At 38.3% G+C, this 16,743-nt stretch overlaps 1 protein-coding gene across 1 annotated transcript in view; it reads left to right on the top strand.

Moving 5' to 3' along the window:
- The first annotated feature begins 2,166 nt into the window (after positions 1–2,166).
- The window catches only part of dgkzb (diacylglycerol kinase, zeta b), a 46,880-nt gene continuing 32,303 nt past the window's right edge, over positions 2,167–16,743 (top strand). Inside the window, exon 1 of the mRNA XM_055029432.1 lies at positions 2,167–2,912. Within this exon, the coding sequence (XP_054885407.1) occupies positions 2,755–2,912 (158 nt within the window). The 5' untranslated portion in view covers positions 2,167–2,754. The remainder of the gene's footprint in view (positions 2,913–16,743) is intronic.

Below are 16,743 nucleotides of genomic sequence, written 5' to 3'. Positions count from 1 at the left end.
ACTTCTATATTAGTTTTATCTTCTTTAAAGTGTGTTAAGATATTTACACTGGAGATCTGTCCTAATTTATTCAACATTTTAAATAAGAGTATTTTAAAGATTAATTTTTTGTTTTTGTTGTTTTAGTTACAGGAAATGTTCAGATATTAAATATCTTTATGATTCGCTATCCTAACTTTTCAAAATGAATAAATGTGAGTTTGCTCTCTGCGATTACGGCTCCTTCGGTTCTGAACACGTTTCATTGACTCATTATGCGTAATGTAATAATTGAGGATCAAACAGTAGTTTATGATGGTTCTGTGTTACAGGGATCAGTAATGGGATTACCTGCAGAGTGTGAGTGTGTCCTGCTGGAGCTGCAGGACAGATATCTGTCCCTGCCCAGCTGCAGACGCTCCGCATGATGTGATTATGTGGGACGAACCGGGCCCGAACAGGCTTCACATCCCACTCGTTTGATCCACCAGAGGCTCCTCTGATCCGCGCTGACAGCAGGTTCCCTGTGCTCTGATCCATGACGAGTTTTTGAGTTTAAAGAGTTTTTTCATACTTGATAGTAGTAGACTGTGGATCAAAATTACAGCATTTGTTTATTTTCAGCTGCTGCGGTTTGCTTTCACACAGCAGCGTGTCAAAAGATCCACATTTTTTGAAAAATGTTTTCCCCTCATCGCCTGTGGGGGCGCTACACCAAGAACTGCTGAAGGAAATGCTACGACAACCTCAGAAGAAGAGACCGAATGCAATTTTCTCCTTTACGAAATGTAAACAAAAATGTGTCAGATTTTAGTGATTGTAGGATTTGTCTTTTGTCTTTGGTTAAAAAAACCACAAAAACCATGAGTCATTTCTCCTGCCAGACACAAGCATTGTTTTGGTTGTATTTACCCATAATTCCCTGCGCTTTAGTCCACTGGCTGCTTAACGTACGTTAAGGTGTTGGAGCAATAAGACTTTAACATTTAGGAGTGGCGTTTTGGGGAAATATCGTCGGCCATTTTAAAGAAGAGCTATGGATTCAACACATTGACAAAACAAACAAAACAAAACATATTGTATTTTGTTTATTTTTACTTTGTTTTTTTATTTTCTTATTGTTATTTCTATTATTTGCAACAAGATGGGGAGACGGGAAAACACTGCATTTGCTGTTATCCCTGTAATCAATGACTTGTTCTTGCTGGATGATTAAAATAAAATAATTAAAAAACAAAACTAAACATTATCTTCTTACTACTTCCTGTCATCTTCTTCAGCGTTTTCGCCAGTAGTGATATCCTGCTGTTGATCATTTGACTCATTTAACATGTAATATTTCCATATGGTTCAAAAACCACCTCATCATAGGGCAAAATGCCGAATTTGTTTGAAATTTGTGTTTCCATTAACTGATATTATTTTAGTCATTTTAATTTGAGCAGTTTCATGGTTAATGGAAACTCGAGGCCATTAGAGCCATTCATCGCTGTCATTTCTGGCCCTTATATGTGATGCATGGGGGCGCCAGGCCAAAGCGGGCGCCACAAGTCGGCGTGTTGTGTTTGATGGCTGTTTGTGCAACAAAACTGTGTCAACTTATGAGCTGTGCCTCTCTGAACTGAAGCAGATACAGTTGGAGAATTTGGAAATGTTTCATCTTTTCTGTTGCTTTTTGTTTAGTTCTTTTATTTTGATGATTTCTAGCCTCGTGTGCTCCGCAGCGCATGTGGGAGATATATATATATTTTTTTCCAAGCTAAACGTCCTCCTGCCCGCTGCACCTCCGTTTTAATTGGCTGTCAAAAATAACCTGCCTCGTTTCACGGTGCGGTTCCTCCTCGGAGCGGGAACCCGGGGGATGAAGCCGCCACGTGCATGCGGTGAAGAAGCGTGCGTGGGTCTCGGTGCGGCCGCGCGACCTCTGCTTCACTGCAGTGTGGGATGTTTTTACCATCTTTATGTAAAACGTATGTGGGAGGGCAAACCGAGCCGCGCTGCAGAGATGCGATCCAAGCGAAGAGGAGCAAACTCATGCTGTGAAGAGGAGCAGCATGATTAGTTCCGATTTTACTAAACACAAAGAAAACGAAACGCGAGTCTCCTGGAAAAATGAGTTCATCACTTTCCTCCTCTCGCTGCCTTTCTTTTCAGGTCTACTTTCTGCTCCTGCAGGGCGACTCGGGCGCCGGCAGGTGGCGGCAGAGCTTCCCTCTCTGTGACCAGCCAATCGGAAGCCGAGAAGCAGGACTGTGGGCGGAGCCAGGGAGGAAAAGGAGAGGGAGAGGGAGAGAGCTGAGATAAAAAGTCAAGAGAAAAGACTGAAGCTCAGCAGCAGAGACGCTGGACTCGGTCAAAGTGAGAAGAGGAGCAGCAACAGGTCGACCCGGGAGGAGGAAGAGGAACCGGGAGGAAGAGGAGCCCCCAGTTTGTCCTCCTCATTTGTTTGGAAACTTCCTGGATATGCAGCTGTGTTCAGAGAGCATGCAGAGGAGAGAGGCTTCCTCAGGCTGGGAGGTTTAGTCAGGACCAGGAAGGAAGTGAGCGTAGAAACCAACAACCCCCCATTTTACCCCAACTACCTCCACCTCCTCAGCTACAACAAAACAAACAACTGAGAGTTTCAGCTTCCTGCTTGACACGCGGAAGATCTGAAGCTGCACTTCCTGTGTCTGAGAGCTGTCAGTGGAAAGTTGAGCAGCTGTCAGCATGGCTGCGTGCGGCCCGGAGCAGCTGACCCCGGACCAGCCCAGCCTGTGAGCGGAGGAAGGGGACATGGAGCAGCAGGAGGAGCAGCAGGAGGACCAGGAGGAGCAGCCCGTCACCTCCGCATCGTCCTCCTCAGCCTCCAACGCAGAGCTGCCCTCCGAGGCCCCGGCGCCCAGCTGCCAGCAAAACAGCAAGACCTTCGGCTTCAGGATCTTCTGCAAGAAGTGAGTTCCTCCTTTCTGCTCCTTTTTGAAGAGAAATGCGGCTTTGCAGCAAATGCACACATGGCCGAGTGAAACCCACTGGGTCACAGAGCGTAAACTGGACAGATCTGAGCAGGAATTAGACGTTTTTATCACAAAACGTAAAGAGAACAACTGCAAACCTAGAAGATTATCATAAATGCTACCAGAACACATTTCAGCAAATATTCTTGGTTCAAAAATCTCAGTACATTTGATTTAATGTAAAACTAACTTTCACCAAGCTGTAGAAGTTTGTTTTAGTCAATAATTCCTTATGTGGATATAAAGTTATAATTTCAGTGGCAGATTATTTCACTTGCAACATGGGAACACACAATAAGTAGCATTGCAACTATGAGCCGATTTCATTCTTTTTGGAGATCGGTAATTGGCCGATGTGAAGTCAAAGATCTAAAAATCAACCTTTGACCTCTTCTGCTCTCCAGTGAGATGAGTTTGACTGACAAACCGGCCCACCAGCTCATGTCTGCACGTCTACGGTTAACAATAGTCACATCACTGTTACCAATTCAACAATGCTTTTGCTATTTTGAGCGACATTTCAGATAATGGTAATAAAAAAAAATCAGAATCGGCAGACAGGCATTTTTAAAAGACCAGTTAGTGATCGGCTGCATTCGTAATTACAACAAATTATTTAACTTATTGCACGAGAACAAACATGAACACACAAGGAGCATTGCAACAAATACACACAGGTTGGCTGAACCTGTCGACCCGGGTGATCTGAGCAGGAATCAGACATTTTCTTCAGAAAATAAAAAGAGAACAGCTGCAAAAACACAAAATTCTATGCTGAAAACTTATTTGTATGTCAGTTGTTAAACTGGATTGGGCAAAAATTGATTGAAAAAAAAAGATTAATTCAGTTTGACTCGGAAAAGAAAATGTTCTGAACCCGTTCAATCCCGTAGCGTGAGCAGAAATATGCACCAGACGGTGGAAAACGCAATATAAACATATTTTTAATGACTGAAAACTTCTTACATAAAAACAATTACCGGTAAAGATAACTGACAAATATTAGAAAAAGTAATTGAAAGGGTTTAATACTTAGAAATTTTTATTTAGACTAAATAACCGGAAATGAAGCCTGAAGGGAGGAAGAAACACACCTGATCACGTGATCCCAAAGGGAAATTAAATGTTGTTACTCACATTAATTAAAATTCTTCAAATACTTATTGTACATGGTGATGACAGTTGTCAGGAAAGATCTGCTGTAGCAGTCTGTATTACAGTGAATCTGAAGAAGCCTCTGACTGAGCGATCCGTGTTTTTGCAGAACGTCCATGTGATTTAGTTTAATATTTTCTAAATGTGAAAGAAGAATAAAGCTGAGTCAGCGAGGGAACAAAAAAATATTTAAAAGTGTTTTCCTCCCTACCTTTCTTAGCTTTAGGAGCTAAAAAAAGATATTTAGTAATGAAAGTAAAACCGTGATCATAGCAGAAGATGTCGGGCCATAAATAACCTGCAGGTCCTGTTACGATTTGCATCCAGCTGTGATGCTGCAGCATGTTGGTGCCGCAGCAGCCACATGTTTGACGTCTGGAGGAAAAGCAGCAGTTTAGCCTGAAACGGAGAGTTTTCATGACAACCCAGGAATTTCTCCTCATTCAGAAAAGACGACACAATGCTGAAATAATTAGTTTTTATTATAACTTTGCCACTGACTGAGGGCTGAAAATTTAAGCTGGTTTGTTGTTTTATGATGCAGGTAACTCTGATGGGAAGTTTTATATATATTTTATATTTTTTTATATATTTTTTGAGGAAAATTGAGTGTAGTAAGTCAATACAATAATATTTATATTGATCAAAAAGTAACAGCTCCACTTAAAACATAAAAAATGTCTTGTTATAAGTACAATTATCTGCTGGTAGATCTCATATGTTTTTGAAATCAGAAATAAGAAATTAATTACCTAAAATAAGCGCTTAAATCTTGCTAAATAGTTACTAGTGGGTTAGTTTTGTCTTGTTTTAAGCGTATTAAGATATTTTCCAGTAGAAACTGGTCCAAACGTACTTTGTGAGGTTTTGTGTTTTTGCAGTATGCAGGTTTATTTTACTGTGGATAAAAATAAACTACATTTATTGCGTATTTGTTGCTGTTTTGTGGAATTTGATTGGTTGCTTGATCCGTCGGTCATCAGTAATGTCAGATTTCATAGAAAACCTGAAATTTGGCTCTGTGTGTTTGAGCTCTGGATAAATATGAAAACCTGATACGGAAAATAATTCCTCTGTGTTCAAGATTTTAAAAGATTAATTCCTCTTATAAATTATTGATGTTTTTTTCCCCTCTATGTTAACTTTGTAGTCGAACTACAATTATATTAGAGATGCACAATATTTTGGCATAAAACATAACGGTATTGGTGGTGGCGGCCATGTTTTTATTCATAAACTGGGCCTGACGTTGGGGCAGTAGCCCAGGGCTCCAATCTGCTTGGGGACGTCTAAAGATTTTTCTTATTTTTTTTAATTAATGGTTGTTTTGCAAACATTTTACTATTATATATGTGAGTTGTATCATTTTAAGACTTTTTGAAATCCACACATTTTTCAAATATTTGAGAATAATGAAGTGTTAGTCAATTTTCTTTGGAAACAACATGGAGTTATTGTTTGTTTTTTGTTTTTTTTGTCTTTTTAAATCATGTTGAAACCTCTGCTTTACACTAGCAACACTTCATTAACCAATAACTAAACATTCATGATGTCACATTCAACAAATACTAGCCATTTCAAAACAAATGAACGAACAAGATAAGTGCAGTGACACTGCATTTTATTTCTGCCGCACAGTGACATCTATTTAGAAAGAATCGTTGTGAAAACGTTCTGAATTTTAACAAAACAAACTGGGCAGAAACCGGCCTAGTCTGGCAACATTGCCGATTACTTTGGGGGGAACTTGAAACTGCTGCTGCGCGTACTCAACACGCTGTTGCTTGGTAACCAAAGAGTGAGAGAATCAGTTGATTCCACCAACATTTTTTAGCTCGCTGTGAGAGGTTGAGCTGCTGAAGCATTTCAACTGCCTACATCCCCCAGAATGCTTTGTGGTTCTGTATTGGAGTTCGGTGAAATTATCAACATTTTATCAGACATATTATACTGATTTATTATTTTATCTATTGGATTTTACGTTATTTCTTTGATGGAACAACATGAAGCCCATTTGTAGTTGAGACCGGATGTTTAGAAGGTAATGAATCTGAACTTAGTTTCATTTACGTTTCAGCGCTCTGTGTGAATTACCATACGACTCCCCCGCTCTCTATTATTAACTAACTAAACGTTTTGTCACCAGTTTAGTTTCTATGAATCCGTGTTCCCATCAGATCAGTTTGCATTACAAAACATTTTTCAGTTTCGCTGTTTTCTGCTGTTTTAAGGCTCGGTTCGGAAACTTTTCATCACCTTTTGCCATTTTGTGTAATTAAATACTGATTCAGACGCTCCAAAACAACGAGCTTGAAGTTTTAATTTACTGGAAACTTTTGAGTTGGAGGTTTACATGTGAAAAATCCAGCAGAGGCGATCATATTCAGATTAACTCTGAATAGTTACAGCTTGAAAGATGTTTCCCTGATGATGATGATCATTTCTAAAATGAGTGCGAAGGAGATTTATGAATTGGTAAACAGTGAAATTGTGACAGTCGGCGGACACCTCTGCATGCACAGGAAGAGAGAAACGATTCTGCTGTGGTTTTCATCTTCATCCAGATGTTTCCAGCTGGAGCTTAGTGCTGAAGCGAGTCAGCGTTTCAGTGAAAACGGTTACAGATATGATCTGATCTTGGGGGTGTTTTTCTTTTAGTTATTGTGGGGTTTTTTTTTTTTTGTTTTTTGGTTTTTTTAACCAGAAACTATAAAAAGATTGTAAATGCTGTTTAGACCAGATCTGGAAACCTGCTGTCCAAAAACAACCGCTTCAGTTTCCTGACCTCTTTTTTGTCCGTTTTTCACATAGAGCTGTTGTTGCTTTTTACTTTAACCTGAAACAAATTCAATAAAAACCAAAAAGGACCAAAACATATCAGACACTTATCATTTAGTCTCCATTGCAACCATTCAGCAATGCAAAACGCCTGTGTGGACCTCAAACGAGAGACCCTTCAGACTAGCCAGCAGCAATTAGCAGACATCTGGTGGAACTGAGAATTATAGCAACTACTTCTCAGTGAAACGCTGGTAAAAACATTGTTAAAGGGTTGAAAGAGGAGAGGTGTTGTGATGACTTCCTGAAAGCAGAGTTTCAAAAAGAGCAGGAGTTTTTAAAGAGACAGAGGCCCAATTTCAAGGCGCTTAATTTAATTTAAGACGTATTTAATATTTATTGAATTTTATAATTACTGAAGGCAACATAGTTTCTTGATTGTGGTATGAAATTGCACTTTGTGCCATACTTAAAACTGCCCCTTTAATGCCGGTATCGGCCCAAATTTTCATATCGGTGCATCAATACTTTTAGTATCTGTTCAATACTTCTTTCTGTTCCTTCTGTGTTCATCCATTCATCATTTGAGGATTAATTGTTTTGATTTCTAATCTAAGTCGATTTCTTGGATTGCTACCGACATCTTGTGTGAATTTTATGTCGGTGGAAATATTTGAAATATTGATACAAAGAAAAATTTATTGATTTTACTTGATTGGTTTTTCTACTTCCTCCACAGAAATACCTTTTAATTTCTTAATTTTCACATCTAAAGCCATTCATTAAGTTATTTTTGGTCTATATTCATATTTATTGGATGCAGGATGAAGTCCTATGGAGACAATTGAGTATCAGTTTCTAATGAACACATTTACATTTCTCATATTTCTCATGAATTATGCTTTTTAAAACCTGCTGAAGTGTTTGGTCGTTAAAGCATTTCATCTGAATCTTGTTCCTGTTTCATGAAGCATTACAACATTTGCTCCCCTCATGGGGAAACGCGATTATAGTAAAACTAAATAAAATGGACCAATCAGAACTGAGGCTTTATAATGCATGTGGTTCGTTCAACATGCGATGCGAGTGGCGCAACTTTGAAAGATAAATTTAGAGGAAATGGTTCACATGATGCTAATATGGTGAAGCTAAACCTGAATAAGATCAGACAGTCATTTTCTGTGAGCTTCTGTCAGAAATGGGAAACTAAACACCTGTGATAAAATGCAATCTGCACCAGATGGGTTTTATCTAAACCAGGGGTGTCCAAAATGTGGCGCAGGGGCCATTTGTGGTCCCTGCGCCACATTTTTGTGGCCTCCTACTTCAGTTAAAAAAATTATCTGCCCGTCAAGCACAGGTGGTAGGATTAGGATTAGGGCTAAATTATTACGGATATAATTTTCTTATGATATAAAAAAGTTAAACTATGTGTGCACTTATAAAAACATGTTTTTGATAAACAATCTTTTACAATAAATAATCTGATACATCCAGAGAGTTTTTGTTGCACCAAAATCAGCTTTTATTTAATTTATTAAATTTGGCTAGCCGTTTGATGGAGCCTAATCCTGTTCTTTTACTGGGAATAATTTTTTTAACAAAGTAAAGAGAAGCTAAAATCCAGATTCCTTTCTTTTAATACAGCAAACGTGTAAAATCCTTTCAGATTTTGGATCTGTGATGAACATTAATTTCCTATAAAACAAAAACAATCAACAAACTACTCTATACTCTTGATTTTAGTTCTTTAAATTTTCTCAACACATGAAACTTTTGACTTGATGAGTTTGATCCACGTGACAAAAAGTTTGGACACCTGATTTAAGCTGAAGTAACTTTTATTATTCTTTTTGTCTTCGCAAAGGGAAACGTCTGGAAGAAACATCAATCCGCCATCTGTAGTCGTTTATCAGCAGTCCGTCACTGGGAATCAAACATATACACAGAGCCAATTTAGAGACTAATGGAGGGGCTACCATTAATTTTAGGTATCGATTATTGTGATGATTAATCGATTAATTAAATAAAATGATTTTCAAATTCTGCAGATTTTTCTGTAAATCTCTTAAGCTTATTTTCATACAGGTGTGTTAAAGGATGAAAATACAAACAATCAAATTTCTTTTTAGAAAAAGGATAAAAATACGTTTTATTGCCTGGACGCAATAACCAGGTGAAACTAAAACTGCCACTTGAGGAGTTTTGGGTAGAACAAGTTTACAGGTTATTCATCTTAGATGCAAAATATAAATATATTTTTATGCAATTTTGGTTTGTCTACTGCTCTGAATATGTTGTTCTTACAACAAAATTACCTTGTTTTGAGTCTGCAAACTCCGGTTAACAATTAATCAGTTATTAAATTAATTGGCAATTATTTCAACAATCGATTAATCTTGATTAATCGATTCAGCCCTACATTGCAGTCATGTTTTTGGAGGAAGCTGGAGTACCCAGAAAGAACTGGTGGATGCTCAGGCAGAACATTTAAACCCAGGGTCTTGCTGCTAACAGCAGTTAACCTGGGCCATATATCGTATCATTTATCATTAATCGTGATAAATTTCTTATCATAATAAGATTTTGATTTATCGTTTTTATGATAAATTCAAATTAATGACATTTAAAAACCCCTAAAACTCAGTATTTTTATTTCTACTGCATTTCTCCGCTGTTTATTCAGTAAAGGTGTATGCTGCCCCCAGCCAGCAATAATGCTAAAAAAAGAAACAAGCTTTTAATCGACTGCATCAACTTTGTTTTCAGGGTAAAATTTAAGCAATAAATAGCAAAATTATTACTATTATTATTAGTTTTAATCCACCCAGTGGTTATTTGACTCTAAACTGACGCATTAAATGAGGAAAATACCCAACAGATTCACCTCCTGCTGGAATGACCCACATGCGTGCTGCTCTAAATGAGCCCTTCACAAGCAGAGGACACGCGTGTCTGAGCTCATGTGTTCCCAGATCTGAGACTTCCTTGATCTGCAGGGACCTCTGAGTAACACAGCAGCATGCTTTTTAGTCACAAACTGGATTTTTGTCATCATGGTTAGCAGGAGCCGTCAAAAACCAAAAGGTTTTGCCTTTATTGTACTAAAGAGACTCACAATTTGTTGCAGTAGCTGAAAAACACACTTATATGAAGTATGACTAAGTATGAAGCGTAGCGGTCTGTTAGAAAGAACAATATGAGGTCCTAGAAAGTCTCTGTGGTGAGTAAAAAAGGTAACAAGTGCAACCTGAGGTTCATTCAGCTGGATCGTTTAATCTGCCAGCGATCTCCCATGGTCCTCTAATTATAGCTGCTATTAATGGATTGGCAGAGCAATTAATTAAAGGCGCTCATTTTTAGTGCCTGCTGGGAGCGATGGACTCCGGAGAACAGGATTCAATCTGCAGCTCTCTCCGAGGATGGGGAGGTAGACTCCACTCCTCCTCCTCACTTTCTTCCTCCTCTGCTGCTTCCTGAGCCGCTCCAGAAACGAGCGACGGATCCAAAGGAGAACGGCGCTGCCGCTTCCTTTGGCTGCTGCTACTGGAAATGTAAACTACTGAAGGCCAAGTTTTTCAGATCAGTTGTTTTTCTTTTTTGGTCCTATTATTAGTGTTTTCCCACCTGATAGATTCGGTTCAATTGGGGAGAAAAATTTAAACATTCGTTACATTTTCACTTTCACACTGCAATGTTTAAAACTTTTTGAAAAACCTGTTCCCCTCCGCACCTGTGGTGGCGCTGCACCAAGAATCACTGAAGGAAGCACTGAGCTCAACTTCCTTCTTCACAAAACGTAAACAAAAATGGAATGACATCATATTTTGTAGGATTTTGCTTTTATTTCCGCTGCTAATATTAGATGCTAGTTTGTTTTACCCAGAATCCCCTTCACATTAAACCACTTCCTGCTTTTGGGGGGGTCCAGGTTTTACTGGACGATAAATCGCCCAAAAAGTTATTGTGATAACGATAATATTGTTGTTTTGAAACTACTAATAATATGATAATGACATAAAAATGTAAGAACACATACTAAGATATCAATAAACTTTAAATTCTTGGAAACATTTAACACTGGATATTTTAAATATCAAAAACAAACAAAAACCACAGAAATAACAAAATAAATCATAAAATCTCTAAGCAAAATTCACAAAAAAAAAAAGGTCAGTTGAGACCAAAACAGCAAACTGAAGACTTTTTTCATCCAGGTTTTGGTCGAAAGAGAAAAACAGTAAATCATGCAAATTATTGATTTTGCTTTAATTTATTATGCGATTAATTGATTTATTGCAACAGGACTTTGAATTTCAAAACTTTTTCTTTCAGAAAACAAACATCCCCATAAAAAACATAAACTCCTGAAATCTGAAGCTACTAGGCTGAAACTTCTGACACAAACTGGTTAAAACTGATTGAGATTATTGTACAATCTGAGCAAATGAGGTGAAAATCTCCAATTTTTTCCGTGTTTCTTCTTTCTCTGTCCTTACTCTGAACGATCAGACGTCACAGTTTAGTAAAGAAAGGAGCTGCTGATGTTTAAACACGGTGACATTTATCTCCATATTGATGTTAACCTTCAACTGTTTGTGAGTTGACATCACGTTTTTGCGTGACTGCATGTTAGTCATTCCTCACATTCATTCTGCAGCGGCGCCTCCAGAAAGTAGAAGTGACCAGATGGGCCCAAATGATGCTCTATCATTGTCTGGAGTCTTAAATTAATGCACATAAAAAAACTGCCCGATAAACAAAAATCTTTATTAAACTAATAATAATCTCTTGTTTTGAGCAGAGATGTTGATGATATTGACATGTTTTCTGTGTTTTTGTATGAATGGGTATTTGCTTGCCTATTGGCTTGTTTGAGCTCATCTGACATTTTCTACTTTATCTCTTTTGTCTATCAATTTGTTGGTTTTTGAGGGTATTTTTCATCTCAGCTTATCTGCAGGTTAGTTTTTTTTTTTTTTTTTTTTTTTATCTCTCTGATCTGTGCTGTACCTCAGGGCTGCGTTCCCGGCCCACTTCTCTTTAAACATGGTGCTATAGATTGTAGGCGCTGATCCTACGGGTTCTTCGAGGTCTTATTGATCTGTTAATAAACACTTGGCCTTAGGAGGGATTTTATTGTGACCCCAAACTTCAATCTAAGAATAATACAAATTAGGCCAAATTCTAACCAATTTTTGTTTCTTACAATAGAAAATGTTAAGTACAACACAAAGTATTTGTCTTTTTATAACCAGGGTTTTTATAATAAGTTATGATAAACTTGGCTAAAAATAGCAATTTTGAAAGAAAGTGACTCAAATGTTTTTCTTGTAACAACCAGAACCCTAGTAAAATTATTTTAAAGTTTTGGATCTACAGTGAAAATAACATCTTCCTATAAAAAACAATCTAACTTCTTAATTTTATTTTAGTCTTTCTATTATTTATTTAAAAATTTTTTGGCGCTGAAGTAGCTCTGATTTGATCATTTTGGCCCAAGTAGCAAAACGTTTGGACACCTATAAACAAGTCCCGCTGCTGGTTCTGTTCACTTCCACTAGCTGAACTAGTTTTGACATTCAATAGTAAAACATTGTGTCCCTTTTTTTAAGATTCTTTGCATGATTGTTTTTTTGTTTTTTTTTTGATCACGCTCTACGTCGACGACACTCAGATTTATTTCCTTAATTTGGAGTTTATTGCTAAACTCAAAATAAATCTAATTTTTATAGTAACAGAGGGTTCTTCTCTCTCATCTGCTCTCCTTCTTCATTCCTCATTTTTGAATCACCGGCAGTTCTCGGAGTGTTTATCAGTGATGATCAGACAGACTGGATATAAGCTGCTTGCTTTCAGTTTTAATGAATAAGTTGGGTTTCAAAATGCTGCGTTGTGAACACATCTCACCTGTTCTGTCATCACCTGTTCAACAGACGAGCACTGAGCCGTCCAAACGGCTGGTTTCTGTTCTCACTGATGCCATCAGAGCTTTGTTCAGCCCTAAAACTGATCTTTTTTTCTGATTCTGATTTCTCTTTTCCTCCAATTTCTCTGGAATCTCATTTCGAAAACAACTTGCTCTTGCTTAAAAAGCCAATTCTAATGAAACGGTTGTGTGAAGTTGTGCTGGTGGATATTTGTTCTGTTTTGGAGCGCGGGTGGATTGGCTGATGTCTGCTGACAGTTGGAGGAAGTGCAGCTCTTCTTCGCTCGCTGTGATCCTGAAGGATTTCGGCAGGAGCTCGTCTCTGTCAGGTGGAGGTCGTGTCTGTCTCCCCCTGATTGCAGGTGAAAACTCTGGGCTGTTTCCACTGATCGCAGACTGACAGGCTGCTGCTGAGCTCTTAGATCTCAGCTACACTTTGAGACGTTTTGTAACTTTGTGTTGCATGAGATTGAAGTTCTTGTCTGAAGAGGAAAGAAGCGGCCATGTTCCTCAATTTGTTGAGAAGTTTCTGCCCTTTTGATTGAAGCTGCTTGTTTGCCTGCAAACAGGCGTTTGTTATGCCTTTCAGTAGATTCATGGTGTTTACGGTACAAACAGACTTTCCTCTGAACCTGAAAAGGTTGAGCAGTAACATCAATCTGGATTTAATCAGGGATTAACGTGACACTTTGGGTGTTTTCTGTTCCAGTGGACTCGGATCTAGGGGACAAAGATTCTGCGATTCACTTTCACATTGATTTCTGTCCAATGATCCAAACTAAAGCTGCACCGATGCAGTTTTTTGACCGATTACCGATCTTTAAAAAGCCTGACTGGAATGCATTCTTTGTTTTTATGTCACCTTTTGCTGTTATGTGAACAAATAACATTTCTAAAAGCTGATTGTAGAAGAAATGTGATACTGACATCAGAAAAACTGCTTCACAACTAATAAAATTAATAGTCTGGCCTGTGCTGGTTTCTGTCATATCTCTGAAGAAAATCAAACTTACTTCTTCATTGAAACCCGAGTTAAGAAGTCAGTTTGTTGGCCTGGTTTAGATGTGAGTCAGTCTCAGCGATTTGTTTATAGATATTCCTGATTTAAACCTGAATATTTCCATCATTTACCCCCAGGCTGTTCGGACGTTTATTCCCTCTTTTATTTATCGACCACAATCAGTTGAAAATATGACTGTGAATGTCTGAAAATCACCAAGATAAAATAACAAGAAAGCAGCTTGACTCAAAGTCTGAATGACTGTTTTCTCTCTCTTCTCAGTTATTGTTCCCATCATAGTTTTCATTGTGAGACTGAGACACAATTTGTATTTTTTAAATGTATTTGCAACCAGATGCAGCTTTACTGTCATAGATAATTCTGTTCTAAAAGTCAAAGGTTTTTGCATTGACTGTATATTTATTTTGTAGTAGTTACTGCTCTAAATTAGTTGTTTTTTATCAAACTGATTTTTTTGAGTCTTTATACTCCGGTTAACAATTAATCGATTACTAAATTAGTTGATTTTAATCTATTTATCACGATTAATCCAGCTAATCGTTTCAGGTGTGCTTTGTGTGAATGTTTGAGGGTTTGCCATGTTTCCTCAGAGATGAACTCTGATCCGCAGGCGGATCGGGTTTCGCTCTCTGAGCTCTGACTCTTTCAGCCTGAAACCGAATCCCTGCCACTGGCTTCTCTCATACTACTGCAGGGCTTCGACCTCTCACACCTGATGGAAAACACCTGCTGTGACGTCACAGCTTGGGGCGGGGACAGAGCGCTAAAAAAAACAGACATGATGTCTTTTTTTATGCCCTGAGTTGTGTCTTACAGGTTCGTCTGTTTATATACGGGAACATGACGGCTATGCTTTCAGAAATTTGTTGGACTTTGTGTGTCAGGTGGCAAGACGGGTGTGACTGGGACTGAGATTTTCTTCCATCCTGGAAATGATTTCCATGCTTAGTTTAGAATTTAAAGCTGCAGTTCGTAGCTTTTATAAAAGACACATATTTGGTCTCTGTGTTGTGACAATGTGAGATAAATGATCTGCGGAACGATCGATGCCAAAAACAACCAATCAGAGCCGGGAGGCGGGTCTCAGTGCTGTCAGTTAAGATGGTGAATGAGCTGCTAATGGCGGATAAACAACTTGCAGATACAGAAAAAACATTTATCTGCCATCATTTGTGGCCATGGTAGCTAGCCTTAGCATTTATGACTGGGAGATGCTATGTCGTAATAAATAATAAATCAATTAGATCTGTGATAAATTAAATTGAGCTCAATAATTTCTATTTGCATGATTTATTGTTTTTCTCTCTTTCTACCAAGAACTGTCTGGTGCTTTAGTCTCAACTAATCATTTTTGTTTTTTGACTTTATAGTTCATTTCATTTGTTGTTTCTCTTGTTTTTGTTTTGGATATTTGAAATGTCTTCCAGTGTTAATTGTTCATTAAAATTTAAAGTTTATTGATAATGTTTTTGTGTTATTATGCCATTTTGAGACCATTTGCTTGGAAATGGTCTCAAAAAAAGAATATTGTCGTTTATTGCAAAAACTTCTGTGACAGTTTTTCATCCAGCAAAGTTTATTAACTTTATCTAAATCATAAACTATGATTCAGATGATCTGTTAAAAAATCGATCTGCTCCACCTCTTCCCAGAGCTACTATTGCTGTCTGAAGAAATGCACCAAAAACAACCAATCAGAGTCAGGAGGCGGGTCTTAGTGCTGTCAATCAATCTCGCTTATATGCTGCTAAATGTGCTGATGTCAGAGAAACGACTCACCATTACAGGAACTGTTTATCCACCATCTTTGGTAACGATGCTAACTAGCCTTATCTTTCACGACAGGGAGAGGTAAACAGACATGATTGACAGCACCAAGACCCGCCCCCTGGTTCTGATTGGTTGTTTAAAGTTAGCACTGTGAAGGCTAATACATTTTTCTTAATAGATGATCTGTCTCATATCAAATCTTCATGACATGATGACAGTTTCAACTAATATTTTTCACTCTGGTCAAAGTCAGATATTGCTGCTTTAAGGGCAAATTGACCCAAACTTTCAGGATTTTCAGTAATTTTCAGGATTTTCTGTCCGTTTTGTATCCAGATCTGATGAACCATCTGCGCTCCCCTGGTGTTTCCACTGAAAAGCAGCTCACTTCTATAAATACACAACAGCCGTGTTTTCGTGCAGCTGCGTTTTGAAAAACGTTGGAGCTCATTAACGAAGGGAACAGAAAACGCAACCAGCCAGAGTTGATCATAAACTCATGAAGAATCTGAAATATGGAACGTTTTCTCTGCATTTTGAGCAGAAATGAATCCTGGGAGATTTTCCAGGCCGCCTGGCTCACATGCTGAGTGACTCTGTCTGAGGTAAATATTTGCAGAAGCTGGAGGTTAATAAAAGCGCCGCCGCCCTGTTTCCTCCCGCCGCTCCGACTTTGAACCAGTTCTCAGGTCACAAACTGAAACCCTGAGACCCAGAAGTCAGCAGGGCTTGTGCCGCACGCCGGCGTCTCGCTGCAGGAACTTGACGCTTTCGGGTCGGGTCCGGCTTGCTTTAGAGGTTTTGTGTGGCAGATGTTTGCTAAACATGTGAGGAAGTTGTGTGTGAAGTTATGAGTTCAGGCTTAAATGGACCACAAGTTCTGATCTGGTTCTGATCACAGCCAGGAAGCTCACGGCTCCTGACTTTTATCTTCTAAAGTGAACTTTTGTCAATAGAAGGACAATGTGACGAAAAACAAAGTAAGAAAGTGATTTTAAACTTGAACAATTTGAAAGCTGATAATTGATGGATTATAATCCTAAATTCTGAACAGATTGTTTTTCTGGGTTGATTAATTTCCCAACTTTGAACAGATTCCTGAACTGATTCCAGGT

The sequence above is a fragment of the Poeciliopsis prolifica genome, unplaced genomic scaffold, assembly GCF_027474105.1.
Source record: "Poeciliopsis prolifica strain line A6 unplaced genomic scaffold, Auburn_PproV2 SCAFFOLD001, whole genome shotgun sequence".
In the NCBI taxonomy this organism is placed as follows: domain Eukaryota; kingdom Metazoa; phylum Chordata; class Actinopteri; order Cyprinodontiformes; family Poeciliidae; genus Poeciliopsis; species Poeciliopsis prolifica.
This window is presented reverse-complemented; position numbering and strand designations above follow the sequence as displayed.